This window comes from Octopus bimaculoides, chromosome 9 (assembly GCF_001194135.2).
Source record: "Octopus bimaculoides isolate UCB-OBI-ISO-001 chromosome 9, ASM119413v2, whole genome shotgun sequence".
Classification (NCBI taxonomy): Eukaryota; Metazoa; Mollusca; class Cephalopoda; order Octopoda; family Octopodidae; genus Octopus; species Octopus bimaculoides.
The window spans coordinates 19,977,822-19,995,233 of NC_068989.1; the positions used below are offsets into that span (position 1 = coordinate 19,977,822).

At 36.3% G+C, this 17,412-nt stretch overlaps 1 protein-coding gene across 2 annotated transcripts in view; it reads right to left on the minus strand.

Annotated features, from left to right (window-relative positions):
- The window catches only part of LOC106876197 (microtubule-associated protein RP/EB family member 1), a 36,514-nt gene that overhangs the window by 15,335 nt on the left and 3,767 nt on the right, over positions 1–17,412 (minus strand). For both annotated transcript variants that reach the window (XM_014924639.2, XM_014924640.2), the window contains exons 2-5: positions 11,361–11,494; positions 7,877–7,915; positions 6,699–6,805; positions 2,504–2,732 (exon numbers count right to left, since the gene is read on the minus strand). In XM_014924639.2, coding sequence (XP_014780125.1) covers positions 2,504–2,732; positions 6,699–6,805; positions 7,877–7,915; positions 11,361–11,481 — 496 coding nt within the window. In that variant the 5' untranslated portion in view covers positions 11,482–11,494. The remainder of the gene's footprint in view (positions 1–2,503; positions 2,733–6,698; positions 6,806–7,876; positions 7,916–11,360; positions 11,495–17,412) is intronic.

Below are 17,412 nucleotides of genomic sequence, written 5' to 3' on the forward strand. Positions count from 1 at the left end.
CTTCGAATTCTGACTCGCTGCTTGACAGAATAAAATTCGTATCCATTTTTTTGTCAGGATTACAAATTTTGAAAACACAACAGGAACAAATTTGGAAAAAAATCTCCCAAAATTCACAAAATTAAAAAAACACGTTGATCGTCGTACAAAACTATAGCTGAACTGTTTACACAAATAATCACGTGTTTTCACGAATGTACTAACGAGATTTGCTCAGACATTCTCATTTAAATATGAATAGGTGATTACGGGCAGTTTTGGGCGGCTTGGTCACATGAACCAAAAATTTTTTCGGGCGGCTTTGGGCGGTTTGGTAACGAAAGGGTTAAGGCTCATTTTTCCATGCTGTCATGGTTAGAAGGGATTATTATAAAGAATATTCCATCTAATCTTCTCAAAGTCCTCTCACCCAGAAATCTTACTAAGTTATCTCCCACAGTCACTTTCTATTGCCATTCCATGGTATCTTCCCACTCATTTCGCATACAAGTGCAGCTACATACATTAGATAGTGTCTTTAACCCTTTAGCATTCAGATTACTCTGTCAAGTGTAATATTTATTTATTCACTTTGTTTTGAATTAATCATGCATTACCTTGTAGCTTCAAGACTGATAACATGATGGTTAATGACATTATAGGGCAGAAGTGTGAAACCAGATTTGGCTGGTTTGAACTTAAACCAAACTACTTGGGCCAGATATGGCTGGTTAAGATGCTAAATCATTAACACCCAGTTTCCCATAGATCGTAGTTGACGTATTTCAGTTCTGTTCTGCATTCAATGCTCCTGCCTTACAACTATGTAACAATACAGAGATTGCATTTTGCATGGGAAGAGAAGCTGTTTGTTGCCAACAAATTTAACAACTCCTTGAATGTCAGATCTTCTGATTTCAGCTATTAAGCAATAAACTTGTCCATTAAATTTACAACATATATTTCATTTCTCTACTGCTAAATATAACTTTTCATCCTACTGAGGTCAATGTAATTGAATATATTGCTGAATAGTTTATTGACTGAAACCAGAAAAAAGAAAATTTATCTACTTGAAGTAGTTCTTGAACCTGCCAGAGATATATGTATTGTGTACTTGTACAAAGCACCTTCTACTCAGTTTTTATTGTCTTTTCCTAATATACTGAGTAAAGTGACTTCTCATGGTACAAGATCTTTTGTGTTTTGGACCAAATACATAAATTAAGCCTTTTCCCTAAACTAATGAAGAATAACCAAAATGATGTTATGATGACAGTAAATAAAACAAAGAAACAGATCCTCTATAAAAGTGGTTTAAGAAGTGAACTAAATCAATGACATTTGTTATTAAGACAAGATGACAAACAACTTTCTGCAGCTAATGTGGAAAATAGTTCACCTGTTTATTATTGGTGTTAGGAAAGGCATCTAGCCATGCCAAAACAGACACAGAAGTCTGGTGCAGGCTCCTGCCTGTCCAGCCCCTGCCAGCATGAAAGGAGGACATTAAACAATGATGATGAATCATTTGCTAGGGATCTTGTGAAAATCCTTGTTTTAGTTGATCCATTCAAATCTAATTTCATATCATTATAGCATTGACAACCATATATGTTAAATGATGATCATTATAATCATCAACCTGATGGACCAATTCCCATTGTTAAGATTCATAATAAGCTTCGACAAAGTCAGCCCGAATAGGTTGATATTTCACCACATATCAAAACAATGAATCACAAGAGCTATGTCTACTTAAACAATTAATTCAAAAGATTTTCTAAGAGATGTCCTTAAATATTTCTCAAACAGGAGAAAACCTTAAACAAAGATCCAATCTGCAGAAAACTGGGTGAGCAGCATGTATAATTCAAGGGAGCAAGAAAATGGCTTCTGAGACATTTTATCTAGCCAGATACCCTTCCTGTTGCCAATTGTCACCTGTTTCCAAGCAAAGAGATATTACCTCATGGCCAAACATGGTAATGAACAACACTGCTTGTATGACAGTGATGCTTCTTTACAACATTCACATGATGTCAAGACAAGTATATGCACAAACAAATTACAGGCTTCTTTTCAGTTTCCACCTACCAAATCCACTTACAAACTTTGGTTGGCCTAGGGCTGAAGTTTAAGACCTCTGTCCAAGGTGTTGTGCAGTGGGACTGAACCTGCAACCACATGGTTGAGAAGCAAGATTCTCAACAATGTCTGCATCTATTTCCTCATTTGATACTGATTAAACGATTTTTTTTCTTTTTCATGTCACAGCAAAATGACATGAAAATTTTAACACTTTAAGTAATTAATTATCTACTTGAGATAAAATAAAAAAGGCATAAACTTTATAAGATCTAATAACAGATGGAATTGCAGATGCTCTATGGGATTCACCTGGCAAGTGATACATTATGTGGTTTGGGATCTGTTTGTGGGCCAGTGTTCTTTTCGGTCTCAAACTAATCTTTAAAGGAGTTTACAAGAAGAAGACCCCCCCCCCCCCAATTTCAACACTTACCTTGCCTTGTAGTTGTTTTTGTCATAACGCCAGCAGTTTTTTGAGGATGGGTTTTGGTAGTTGCTGGTAATGGTTTAGCAGAGGTAGCAGCAATTCCAACTAATTTACGGGCAGAGTTAGCATCATATTCGTGTCCATCATAGTTAGCGTCAAAAAACTTTTTGAACCATTGGACGAATTCAAAGTTATCTTGGAATCTTCCTTTCACAAGCTTCTCTACGGGAACAACCTTTGTGAAGAACAATGCTTAAAATTTTATTTCTTATACTGAGATGTCAATTTAAATGTAATGCTAAACAGAAAATGCTTCAAGGAATCCTTTAGGATTTAACATATTTCCAACATCTTTTAATCTACGCTTTTCTATACTTGCATGGGTCAGATGGAATTTGATGAAGCAGATTTTCTATCGTGTAGTCCCTTCTGTTGCCAACTCAGACCTGTTTCCAAGCAAGTTAATATTTTACCAAGGATGGCAAGAAACAAACACCATCCCTTGCATACTGGTGATACTCATTTGCTATCAACATATGATGTCAAGACAAGGTACACAAACAGTGGGCTTCTTTCAGTTTCCACCTATCAAATTTACACTCAAAGTTTTGGTTTGTCCAAAGTTATAGTAGAAGGTACTTGCCCCAAGTGATGTACAGTGAGACTGAACCCAAGACCACATGGTTGGATGGTAAGCTTCTTAACCACACAGCCATGCCTGCACCTATAACTCGAATATTAAAAGAAAATATATATATTTCTTCTATCACATCTCGCAACAGAATTTGGTTGTATGAGATTCCATTTTCTAACAACCATCACTGTAAGAAAGGTCTGTTACATTGGTGTAGATTTGACAATATCTGATATTAGATATTCTTAAACAACACCAAGCCTTTAATATGGCCATTATCAACTAACATCTGATATTTTTCATCACTTGTTCTATATATTTTCATCAATCTAAATTTTAAGTTATTTTGCTTGCTTAGCTATCCACACCAATGCATCTTGTGCAATTAGCCCCATTTCTATCCAGTTCACAACTAGATCTGAAATCATATTTCTTTATATTTTGATGTCTCGTGTTTACAATGTTTGTCTTAATATTACATGACATCAAATGTATTTCCATGGCCCCTTTTTATCATCACATCACCATTTAATGTTCATTTTCCATGCTGGCATGGGCTGAAGGGTTTGACAGAAGCTGTGAAGCTGGAGGTATCTGCCTGGTCTCAATGTCTGCTTTGCCATGGTTTCTACAATTAAATGCCCTTTCTAATGCCAGCCACTTTACAGAGTGTACTTTTATGCACTCAGAACTATTTCCTCTTTTGATTAATATTATATCAACAATTGATACAATAAACTTTTCCAAAATCTCAAATCCAAACTGTTGAAAAATCAAATCATGCCTATATAATATGGAATTTTAATTATGAAAGAAACAAGACGTTCACCACAGATAGCACAGGCTTTGGTTGTTACTGGTCACAATGGTAAGGAAAGGGATATTTCTAATACTGGCAGTTGATTTACAGAGTTTTATGTTTATACAGTCCCCCATATAAATGACCTAGTCATTGGTAAATCCAAATGCAACTACCATAGTAAAACTGATCTAAGCAGCACTTATCAAGATGAATATCTGTGGCAAGACTAAACAGTGTTGCAAGCAGCTAGAGATTTAAATCAACAGGATTTCCTATGGTCCCTATGGGTATTACAAATAGTATGCCAATTGTCAATTAATTTATAGCTCTTAAAATGAGTGACTATGCCTATTAGTATTTATTTTTTTTAGAACATTGTGAAACAAATTCAGGAACAGTTCCAACGTTTTAAATTTCTTAAAAGCTGATGGAGAAGGTTATTGACAGACTTAGAAGCAGAACCTGAAATCCAAGAAAGAAGACAGGACTATGCTACCACAAAAATGGCAATGTTCAATATGTATAAAAGGAGTAGGTAGGAATTCTACAGGGTGTCCACAAAGTCTGGGTACATGGAGTAAATAAAATCATAACATAAACAATTAAATATAAGAAATAATAATTTCTTTAAGTATGTGTTAATCCCCATGTACCCAGACTTTGTGGACACCCTGTATAATGTACACATAGCAAACTATGGAACACAAAAAGGTGTGTTGGGAATGCTGTTGAGTTAGCAGAGAAGGTAGATTTTGTGTGCAACCACAAACGTATAAATGCTCTTGAATCCCAGGATTGCTCCCTAGAAGTAGTCGATAGCCTTTGTTACCTAGATCACCTATGCAGCTAATAAAAGTTCTCTCTCTCACAGAATAAGGGGAAGGTTGGTGCTGTGTGCTAGTGAAATGTGGATTATAAATGCAGAGGATTTGCAAAAACTAAATGTAAGTATGTATGAGCTGTGAATAAATAAAAAATCTGGATATAAAAGGGATCAGACGTAAAGTGCATGAAAAATAACAGCTGATAATGAAAGAAACCTAAGATGAGATGAAGTGGTGAAAACCTTGCATTGTGCTGGAGAAAATCCACTCACCGGCGTAAGCATGCTGTAATGAAAGCTAAAATGAGGTAGTAATATTTAGGGTAGCTGTCTACTATATCCCTGTTAAACCTCCATCGGTTACTCCAATACCTCATCTCTATCACATTCCCAATGTACCATTGTTCCTTACACTGCTTCCTTCACCCACTTTGATTCTACTCTCACCATTCTCTATCTACCTTCTTGGCTCTGTTGCTTTAAATGAATAGAGACACCACAAGGTAGGTACCACAAAAAAAAAAAAAAAAAAAAAAAAAAAAAAAAAAAAAAAGTACCTAGTACACTTTAATAAGTGTACTCTACAAACAAGCAGAGAAAATTTAAGGTCAAAAAGTCATTTTAACATGTTCAAAAAGACTTGGGGATCTCTTCAGTAGTGAAGAATAAAATGCATACATTACATTCTAAAGCAGTTAGTCTTAAGAAAGGCTTCAATGAGAGGAATCATATCAAAGACGTAATTTTTTGAAAGCAACAGTTCTTTAACTTGCACAGGAAGTCACAACCTTAAATAAAGATGGAGGTGAAGACAACCTGTCCAATATGGACAGTATGGAAAATGGATGTAATAACAGCAGTAATGATGATTGATGGGTTTAAAAAAAGCAAAAAAAGGAAAGCATTAAATGAAAGGAACTGTGATGCTAAATGATAATGATCTATACAATAGTCTAATCTCTTACATCTAGTACCAAGCCAACATATGTCTTTTAAATTAGTTGAAATATTTAATATGGAGCATTGTTGTTGTTGGCCCTGTTGCTTACGACGTCGAGGGTTCCAGTTGATCTGATCAACGGAACAGCCTGCTCGTGAAATTAACGTGCAAGTGGTTGAGCACTCCACAGACATGTGTACCCTTTACTTAGTTCTCGGGGATATTCAGCGTGACAAGGCTGACCCTTTGAATTACAGGCACAACAGAAACAGGAAGTAAGAGTGAGAGAAAGTTGTGGTGGAAGAGTACAGCAGGGTTCACCACCATCCCCTGCTGGAGCCTCGTGGAGCTTTAGGTGTTTTCGCTCAACGCCCGGTCTGGGAATCGAAACCGCGAGTCCGCTGCCCTAACCACTGGGCCATTGTGCCTCCACAATATGGTGCATTATTATCACAATAACCTGCTAACTTCATTCCTGTGTATGTTTTTTTTTTCTGTAAAGCCTTTTACAGTTGAATGACCTTAACTATCACCGACCAGATCATTGCATAAACTGGGTGCAGCTGGACTAAAAGAGCTCCTCCACTCCACATCAGTTCTTTTATCAGATTTTGCAGGGTCTACAGCCCTCTTTAGTACATTAGTTCCTCTCCCTACACAACTACAATAATGTTTTAAATTTTGACACAAAGCGAACAATTTTAGGGGAAGAAGGCAAGTTGATTACACTGACCCCTGTACTTGACTAGTACTTCTACAGGACAGCGCTCTTTGTTAGAAAGAGTAGCCAAATTCCTTTCAGATCACAGTTTGTCATCTTAGAAAGTAAGGCTACATTGGATAAAGTAGTTTTAAATACACTATGCCTGAATAAAAGACAGGATGGTCATGAATGGAACAAGGCGATCTAAGTCTGTTCAATGATGACTGACCTGGAGCCAATCAATAATCAGTGTGTGTGTGCACACATTATAAACATTAATGAATGAAACTGATACATACCTGTTCAACATTAAGCTTGCAAAAACTGGACTGAAGAAGTTTGAAATTCTGTATATATTCATGTTCTAACCGAGTACTGAATTTAATTTTTTTCAATGGAATACTGCCTGCAAATAAAACAAGTGTAGAATACTAAATTAGAAACTGATAACTTATACGAGTATTGATAAATTCAAATCTCTAACTCTTGTTGAAAAAACTTACAGGAAGTACCAAGGTCTTTGGAAAAGGCAGTTACATTTCCTTGTTGAAGTTTCCAATAAAAAACACCACAGAAATATACATTAGATGGATAGTGAAAAGTTAAATTGACAATTCACCTCAATTTACTGTGCTGAGTTAATAAACAAAAAACGCAAACAGCTATCACTTCACAATAGTGCCCACCTTAGCAGTAGCCAATCACACAGATTAATTTACAATGTGAGAATTCTATGGGTTAATATCAGCCACTTTTCAATGCCATGAAAGAAACTGTATATTTTGATGAAACAAGAAATAAACAGAACAAACATGAGTTGCTACAACAAATACCTTTTCCTGTAAGACTAATTGAAGCAGGTTGTTTAGAGACAAACTAACTCCAACTACATTATTAACCTATAGATGAAACACTCAGCTAGCATCACATTTCTTAAATCTTTTATACAGCTGCCAATATCATGAAAAACATCTTGCGACATGTGAGTTATTCATCAAGCTAAACACCGGCCATCACATAAGTATGCAAATTAAACCTTGGTTAATTGGGTCATCAGCTTTAGCTGTTCCTTTAAAGTAGCTAACACAGAACAGAAAAACTATTGTAACAGAAAATATAGCACACATTACACTTTGTAATGTATCATAATAGGATTGTCAAGTGTCCTTTCAAGGAAGGGATAGACCATTGTGTTCAAAGTTCACAAAATTCTAAAGAAAGCAGAGTGAGACATGTCATGCATTTTCATTGATATGTGAACTGTTGTTTGTCTTTTGATATATCTTTTTAATTTGATTGGGCCAACTGAGTTATTAGGCTAGAATATAATAGCCCTGATATCCCACTTATTTGAATTATACAAGAACAGGTAAGCAACAAGAAGTACATCTGGCCATAAAATCTTACCTTAATTCCCTGCCATGCTACAGAGAACAATGAATGTTAAAATGAATAAACATGCATACATAAAACTTACCTGGAAATAAAATATCCATGAACTGAGCATAGGCTGCACCTGTAAAAATAGAAGAGAAAAAAAGGCTCTTTAAGAGAAAGGAATAAGTTAAAAAAATATTGTCCATCAATATTATTGCACTCATATCTTTGCTCAATGAAAAGACAACCTATTTAAAACATCTGCTTTTAGTATTTTTCAATGTAAAAATGATCTTCATCCAGTCCAAAACAAGGTCAACTGTTTGTATAATATCATTGGGCAGCCACTGTTTTTCTTTTTGTTTTGAAAAAGCATGTCCAATTTGTGGACAGATATGGCTACATGATTAAAATCTTTGCATTGCAAGCAACAATTATGTGTTTGCTACTATAGCCTTGGACTGACCAAAACTTTGTGAGTGAAGTTTGGTTGGTATGAAAATCCTAATAGTCCATTATTGTTCAACCAGCTTATCATAATGTGTCTTTAGAGGACTCCCCTCTGTTGTATCAAGTCTTGGGTTTTAATGTGTATATATATTAAATAATGCACTCTGATGTAGAAAAAAAAAAAAATATATATATATGGATCAAGAATGGAATCTTGTGGCGCACAAATTAACATGATTTTCCATTGAGTAGAGATACAAGTTGACAACAAAATGTCAAGTAAGATTTAAACCTTAATACGCACTAACTAACAAATATGGTGGTGAGCTGGTAGAATCGTTAGCACACCAGACAAAATGCTTAGCAGCATACCATCTGTCTTTACATTCCAAGTTCAAATTCTTCTGAGGTCAGCCGTGCGTTTTATCCTCACAGAGTGAATAAAATGTACCAGTTGCATACTGGGGTTCATGCAATCGACTTACATCTGCTCCCCAAATTGATGGTCTTGTGTCAAAATTTAAAACTAATATATATGCACAGTCATGGCTATGTGGTTAAGAAGTTAGCTCCTAAACTATGCAGTTTAGGGTTTAGCTGAGAAAGTAAGCTTCACTGGATCTGTAATGCTAGTGTGCATGAATGGCATGGTAGATTAGGTACAAGTCAGGTGTAGTGTGCAAGAAAGAAGTCTGCATTAGTACAGGCATGTAAAGTAATGAAGTACAGGTTTGGTCACATGTGAGGGTATGCACCACTGCAGTGCATTGCTTCCTTCACCATTTGTCAATATACTCCCAGGTTCACATGGGCAACCTGTCAAGCAGAGTCCCAGTTAGTCCCTATCTCGGCCAGACACCTCCTCCTCTGCTGTGATTATGCGGCATATCGTTAACCAACATGAGCCGCCAACCTAGCCAGATCCTCAGTGAAAAGACGGTAAGCAGGATCTAACTTGGACAAATATTCTGAGCTAGAATTCTTGAATCATACAAGCAAAAGGACACATCCCAGTCTCTGAGTGGCAAACATTTGTCCTCCTACACAGATATCGGCAGCACCAAACAGCCTTGTCCAATGAGTCAACAACTGCACCAGCTCATTCATGTCTTTTCAGGACTTCAGACTTTCAGCTAATGCTGCTACGAATCTTCTGCTGAGATGAGAAGTGGTCAACAACATCAACATTCTCACCCCCATAGAAACAGGTAAGGTAGAGTCTTCCAGGAAGCTAACAAAAGTATGGATCTTTGTTGTGACCCAAGAGACTTTACGGTCAAGTGTCCCGCTTTCTTACTCAGTGAAAGGAGAAAGCTCCATAAGACATCCAGAGACACAGCAAGAACAACTGTGCTATCAGCAAAATCTAGGCTTGTAATTCTAGTTTCACCAATGAGTGCACAACTTGATCGAGCCACCATTCAGCCAAATATCCAATCCACGCAGGCATTGAACAGAGTGGGAGCCAAGACACAACCCTGACTGACACCAGATCTAACTGGGAAAAAGTTAAATGTTGAGCCCCCAATCTAAACTGCACTGACTGTTCTGTGTATGAAACCATCATCAGGATATTCAAATAAACAGTGGAGCTTGCAGTTAGATGATCTTCCTATCCAGAACTTCTACAACATGAATAGCATTTTCTTTACACTTAGTCTTTTTGTGATGAAGGACCAAGGAAGATATGAGCAGAAGTAATGAAAGCTGTCTCAGGACGTTGAACTTGACTATGGAACACAAGTGGTATGTCACTATGTTGGAAAGGATCTGTTCAACCCATGCAAACATGGAAAATGAATGTAAAAATGGTAAGTATAAACATACATATGAAGGCTTCTGTACAGTTTTCCTCTATACAAACTTAACTCTGAAAGTATAGGTTAAACTGAGGGAATAGTATATGCCACCTATCTCTGTGTGATTGAACTGAGAACCATGCAGTCATAAGCAGACTAATTTGCACAAAATATGAACAAATAATGGTTGCTGGAGAGTATAGCAATAGCTTAAACACTCCCTTTCAACTGCCTCTGAAGATGCTTGAAAAGCAAGGGATGGCAGCCAATCACCAGTACCCTTTGTACCAAGTACAAAAAAAAAAGTCCAGCCAGTCAGATTTTAAACCCTTTAGAAACTATATTGTTAAATCAATAACTGAGCCAATAAGGGAACCTCAGAATGGTCACTCAAACAACTAGAAATAACAGCTAAAACTTCTGCAAGTTGCCAAGCACTGTATGCTCACAACTGAATATTTATGATCATAGGTTTTTATCAAACATGACTAACTGAGGGTTAAAACAGCTGCAATTTTTCCTTTTTTACTTGTTTCAGTCACTGGACTATGGTCATGCTATGGTACTGCCTTGAAGGGGGTTACAGTTGAACAAATCGAACCCCACCCAGTACTTAGTCCCTTTTGCTGGACCATGAAGTTATAGGGTTGTAAAACTAACCAGCACTAGTTGTCAAGTGGTAGTGGGAGGAGCAAACACAAACTCTTTCTCACACTCACACATGATGGACTTCTTCCAGTTTCTATCTACCAAATCCTTGTACAAGGTTTTGGTCAGCCCAAGAAGCCACAAAGTGGAACAGAGCCTAGAACCATTTGGTTAGGAAGCAAACTTCTCACCACACAACTGAATAGTTCTTCCATAATGACAAAGGTTAAGATACATATCACATGAGCTTGCAGTTAGATGATTGTCCAATCCAGAACTTCTACAATATGAATGGCATTTTCTTTGGACTTAATCCTTTTATGACATAATGGTAGCATTGATAATGAAATTAAATATGCAAAGTAATGAGCCCTTATCTGAATGCACATGTAAGGATTTGCTTTCGCTATCATATAGATTAGTTCGTGTGGAAAATCAATTAATGAGGCATAATGGCCTAAAATCAGCATTTGAATGAGTTAATTAAGCTTTAACACTTAAGCATTCAAATTACTCAGGCAAACATAATGCTTATATATTTACATTGTTTTCAATTAATCATGCGTTACAGCTTTAAGATTTCAATGACGTGATTATTTTAAGAATAATTATTGTTTGGTAGAGCATGGATCTGGGCTAGATATGGCTGGTTTAAATGCTAAAGGGTTAATGTAAAAAGAGAAATACCTGAACACAATTCTTCAATTTTTGTGTAATTTAAATCCAAGCTTGAATTCACCCAAGCGAGTATATCATGCCTACTGAGGTCTCCTACAGTGGCATTTGTGCTGAAAACATTCACAGCCATTATGATGGCACGCCTGCAAATAAAATAGACGGCATTAATTTTCTTTGATATGAAATCATTTTCAATACGAGTATAAAAACATATCATCCACTTACATTTCATTAATACTGGTTTCAAATTTTGGCACAAAGTCAGCAATTAAAGGCGATGGGTTAGGTCAATTACATTGACCCCAGCGTTCAACTGGTATTTATTTTATCAACTTCAAAAGGACAAAAGGCAAAGTCAACAATGGCGGAATTTGAACAACATAAAGATGGATGAAATGCAGCTCAAACATTTTGCCTGGCCTGCTAAGAGCTCTGCCAGCTGACTTCAGACCTGGCTTTATATTAAGGCATATGAAAAATTAAACACCATAAATTCCAAGTTGCTTTACACAAGTCAATGGAAGAACCTCTGTATTCACTGAAATTGCAAGAAGTAGCAGACAAATCTCCCTCAAATCACAACCTACCACCTTGGAAAAAAAAAAAAAAAATATTCATGTGGTCTTGGGTAGGCACCTAAGAAAAGGATGGAATGCTGTTGATCATGGAATGGCAATCAGGGCTAACCTACAGTTAAACAATAACAAAGATGGTGGCAGTAATCCTTGAGGAAAGTAAATAAAGACAATCAGACACCTCACCCTGTGAAATTTTGATAATTTAGGTTCTTTTTAAATATACAAAATTTTGTTTTCATTTACCATGTTTTTCCAAGCTAGCAATGAGTTGGATGGAGGATGAAGCAACATTTTACAGCTGAATGCCCTTTCTGTCACCACTCATAATCTGTTTTCCAAGTCGCAGGGATCAGTGGGCAAAGTCAAGAAATACAAAAGAATCATTCTGTTCAGATGGTGACAAGCATAACTGTGGAATGTCAACATTAGTGGATATGCACACCCATAACCACTACACTTTGTAAAGTAGCTGGTGCTAAGAGGGCACCCAATCGTAGATACCAAGCCAAAACAAAGAGACAGAAGCAAGATATGGTCCTTCAATCTGTTGGAACCCGATGAACTGTCTAACCCAGGGGTTTTCAAACTGTGGTCAGCGGACCACAGGGCGTCCGTGGACAGCAAATACTTTTTATGGGCAATTTGATTTTATATGTTTTTTAATCGAAATCTTTTATTTGTTAAATACTATTAAATAAATAAATGTAAAAATATGTTATTTTAAGCAAATATTTATGTATAAATTTCATAAGTGTTCATAAGGGTAAAGCCTGAAATATAAAGGGGTCCGCAAATCAAAAAGTTTGAAAACCCCTGGTCTAACCCATGCCAGCACGAGAAGCAGAGACAACATGGTGATAAACAATAGTTTCTGTGCCATTCTTCTCAGAAGGCATTGGTTAAACTGGCACTACACTAGAAGATAATTACCTGTCCGAGGCACTGCACAAAGTGGTTGAAACACAAACCACATGGTTGCAAAGCAAATTTAACATCACAGCCATCCCTGTGTTACAATGTTTTATATGGGTATTCTTTTTTTTATAGATATTACAAATAACTACATTATAACTGCGTGTTTAAAAGATTTCTAAAAAAAATAATACTTTTAAATCCATTGGGAATGCCACCATCTGTGCTGAAACCATAACTGGTATTATCATCATATGCAATCTTGACCTGCTTTGAGTGAGTAATGTGCGAGCAACCTGTGCATGCATGTGTCTATATATACATATATATATATATACACGCATACATATATATTGTACTTATGTATAGTTGTAACCTTCAAAGCGCAAGCATATACTGTATGTGTGTGGGTAGAAGCAACTAAGAGGAAAATGCTGATTAAGATGTATTCTTTTCATTAGGCACTGAATACACCACCCCATATATATATATACATATATATATATATATAGATAGATAGATAGATGTGTGTGTGTGTGTTGTTGCAGACAGAACTATCTTGCTGAGAAGCCTGCTTCCCAACCATGTGGATTGGGGTTCAATCTGACTGCAAGTTACTTCGAGCAAGTGTCTTCTACTACATTTCCAAGCTGACCAAAACCTTGTGAGTGGATTTGGTAGATGGAAACTGATAGAAACCCATTGTATATTTCTGTGTGTCTACTTTCTTGACAATACACAAGAGTTGTAAATGAGTGACACTATCATATAATTTTCCCAATTTTCAATCTTCAGTGAAATCTTGCTTGGAAACAGGAAAGGCATCCGACTAAAAATTTTGCCTCCACAAATTTTGTCTTGTTCATGCAAACATGAAAAAGCAGATGTTAAAACTAAGACCACGTGTGTGTGTATGTATCAGTTTGGTAAGAAAGTTCTAGAACACTTTTAACATATCACTTTATTAACAATTAAAACAACAAAGAACAATCAATCCAAAAGGTAATCATCATTATCAATCACCTTTTGCCATCCTTCAGGCAAAGTTTTGAATCCTTTCATCAAGAAATTGCGTGGCTTTGAATCAAAGTCGTAAAGGAACGATTTCACATCTTCGTTTTCGAACTCTGTATTGCCAATCACACGTTGTAGGGCAGAGAATAAGTGGTAGTCAGAAGGGGCAAGGTCAGGAGAATACAGTGGGTGCACCATAATCTCCCAGCCCACATCCTTCAGCTTCTATGACATCTTCTTTGCACGATGTGCTGGCATGTTGCCTAGGTGGTAAATTATCTTCTTCAAATTTGAGTGTTTTTTGGCCAGCACGATCTTTAGACAGTTAATTTGTTTGCAGTAGACATCCTTGTCAACAGTGGTATTGCATGGGAGAAGATCCAACATGATCACAGCACACCAACCCCACCAAACTGAGATCATAACCTCCTTTTGCACAGGCAGTCCCTTTGGTGAAGGCTTTGGCTGTTGACTTTTGCTACAATAGGATCGCCTGTGCCTCATGGAGTACAGTACCCACTTTTCACCCATAGTGATTACTGACTCCAACCAACCGAATCTATGGCTTCGCTAGAGCAGATTTTGACAAGCAGTTACACGTGCTTGTTTGTTCACTTCAGTCAATTCATGTGGTATCCATTTTCCAAGCTTGCTGACCTTGCTGAGACGATGCAGGTGGTTCATGATCGTGACATGGGAGATGCCAAACTGTACCGCAAGTTGATATGCAGTTTGCATTGGATTGGCTTCAACGACTTGTCCAAGAACTTTCTTACCAATGCAATATTATATCTATGCTTAACAAGGAACATCCCGCTATAGAAAACATATACACACACAGACTGTATATGTACAGTGTGTAACCTTGAATATATATATCTTTTATATAGAAAAATATTGACAAGTAGTAAGAAATAAAAGGAGCTATCCAGCCAAAAATTTAACACAACACCCACTGATATCAACCCCTATTACTTTAACCAGGTATCAAATACCTATTATTTAGGCAATGACCTTTAATAGTAAAATTTTATTACATTCAATACATTTGATTAAGATTAATATATCTCATATCTGACTTCAAATTTGTCTGCCAATGAGTGACTCTCTCTGTATCCCCTACTTTCTGTTTCTTGTGGTGCTTGAATTAAAGCAGGGGAATGATGTAATTGTTATTAGAGCCTATATAAGTTTTGACATAGCTAGAGAGAAAGTGATAAGGGAAAGGGGGATGGCTCCTTGGTCACATCAATACATAAACTTCGTTAAAAGATTATATAAATGATATGACACTAAACTTTTTGATAGGGGAAAAAAAAAAAAAAAAAAAATCCAACCTACATTGTGTATTTGCTAAAAAAAAAATCTAACTGACACTATATTGTCAAAAAAAAAAAAGTAACTAGTCTCCATCATTACTGGGGATGGTTGGGTGGGGGGAAGAATTTCACACAAGTGGACAAAAATGTAACTTTAAACATCTACACAATCAGTTGCAGGTGTTTCATATCTCCAGTACCAAATAGTAAATTAGCAGGATTGTAAGAGCACTGGATAGAATGCACCAACATATTTGTTCTGACACTTGGCATTCTGAGTTCAAAATCTGCCAAAGTCGACTTTGCCTTTTATCTTTAAGTGTGGATAAAAAAGTACCAATCCTGCAGGATGAACTGACAGAACAATAACAATGCCAGATCGAATACCTTGTGGTATTTTCTCTGACCCTTTGGGTTCCAAGTTCAAACCTGCTGCTGCCTACAAGGGTAGTAGACAATCTGCTGTTTGATTCAACGCTGACATCCTGGGTGCCTTTAGTGGAATCCATTTCTACAAACAATCAGGCCGGGTCTCTTATCTGAGAAGATGTTCCTCCTTACACCCATGAGCCACAGATGTCCTATGAAGGATCATGGCCATTGTACCCCCTTGCTCACTAAAAAATAACTGCATTTATTTTGATGTGTGCGTGTGCCTGATTGGGAGAAGAAATATTAAGAAATAGGAGTTGTAGAGAAGTTAAAACTAATACAACAGGCCAAGTGCATGAATAAATGGCTCACAAGCCCATAGATTAACAATTTGGAAAATTACACCTGTTAGTGGTAAATTACTTGATCTATTTAAGAACATACTTATTGATTAAACAAAATCAATAACACAGTTGGGTTATTTTTACCTCATATTAACTATGTAAGTAGTTACCAACAGAAAAATTCTAATCCAAACAAGAAAGTACAAATATTTGATATATTTAAAGTTACCAGCTATTTCTATAGTTATTGTAAGAATATTTTCTATTATTTAACAAAATAGTATGATAAAAACGAAAAATTCTGACTCCACTCTGAATTTTTTTCAGTATCTCTCTGCTCCTGTCTAAACTCTGAGCATGAGATCTTAATATTTCTACAGGGTGTCCACAAAGTCTGGGTACAGGGAGTAAATAAAATCGTAGCATAAACAATTAAATATAAGAAGAAATAATTTCTTAAAGTATGTGTTAATCCCCATGTACCCAAACTTTGTGGACACCCTGTACAATAGGTACAAGCCTTGAAAGTTTGGGGAAGGGGCTAGTCGATTAGACCGACCTCAGCATTCAACTCATACTTTATCAACCTCAGCAGATATTAAAATCAGAATGTAAAGCCAGGAGAAATGCCAATAAGCATGTTGTCCAGCGTGCTAACGATTCTGTCAGCTTGTCAGTTAACAAGATCTTAATGTTAAAAAGGATAGATACAATTTGATGCAGAAAATAATCTTTACAATAACGAGCTCAGACATGATATTTAAAAAAATTCTTTTCACACAAAACAAGGATGGGATGATGGTATGATGTCTATTTTATATTTATTGACGCTATGTTTATAACTGTCACATAGGAAGGAGCAAAATAAAATAGCCAAAACAGAATTAACATTACCAAACAACATTGATTAACAAAGCAGTTAATCTGAAAGCTTGACCATTGAATTACAAATAATTTAAATCAGTAGTAAACTTTGTAAACGTAAAAACAAACCCCAAATAAAACTCAAATTGCACTTTAAAAAAAATTAAAGTATCACTATTGTAAGAAAGTTCACAGTACAAACTCTACATAGCCGAAGATTAATTCAATGTTTACAATGTTGAACTTGATAGTATTGCTATTAGGCTGTTTAGGATTAAGCAACTAAATTTTAAGCACAATTTCGCTACTGCTTTTCTTTCAACATAATTTTTTTTTAATAGAGCATTAAGAGGCTGAATATTTCAATTACTAAAACCCGCTGAAAGCTAAAATCAAAAGCGAATCCTCTCTACTCGTCTGACAGCATCAGTCTTTTGTCACACCTTTTACACAAGCTACTGTCTGTTTTCACACACACGACTGTTTTTACGATTTTAAGTTAGAAAAAAACTCGTAGCTATCGGAATTTAAAATGGTCTCTCAAAAGCATTTTTATTTACCCTCATCCTAAAGACAAATCAGTAAGCATGTCTCTTTCCAGAGGCAAGATATAAGCCAACCAGAGAGAGAGAGAGAGAGAGAGAGAGAGAGAGAGAGA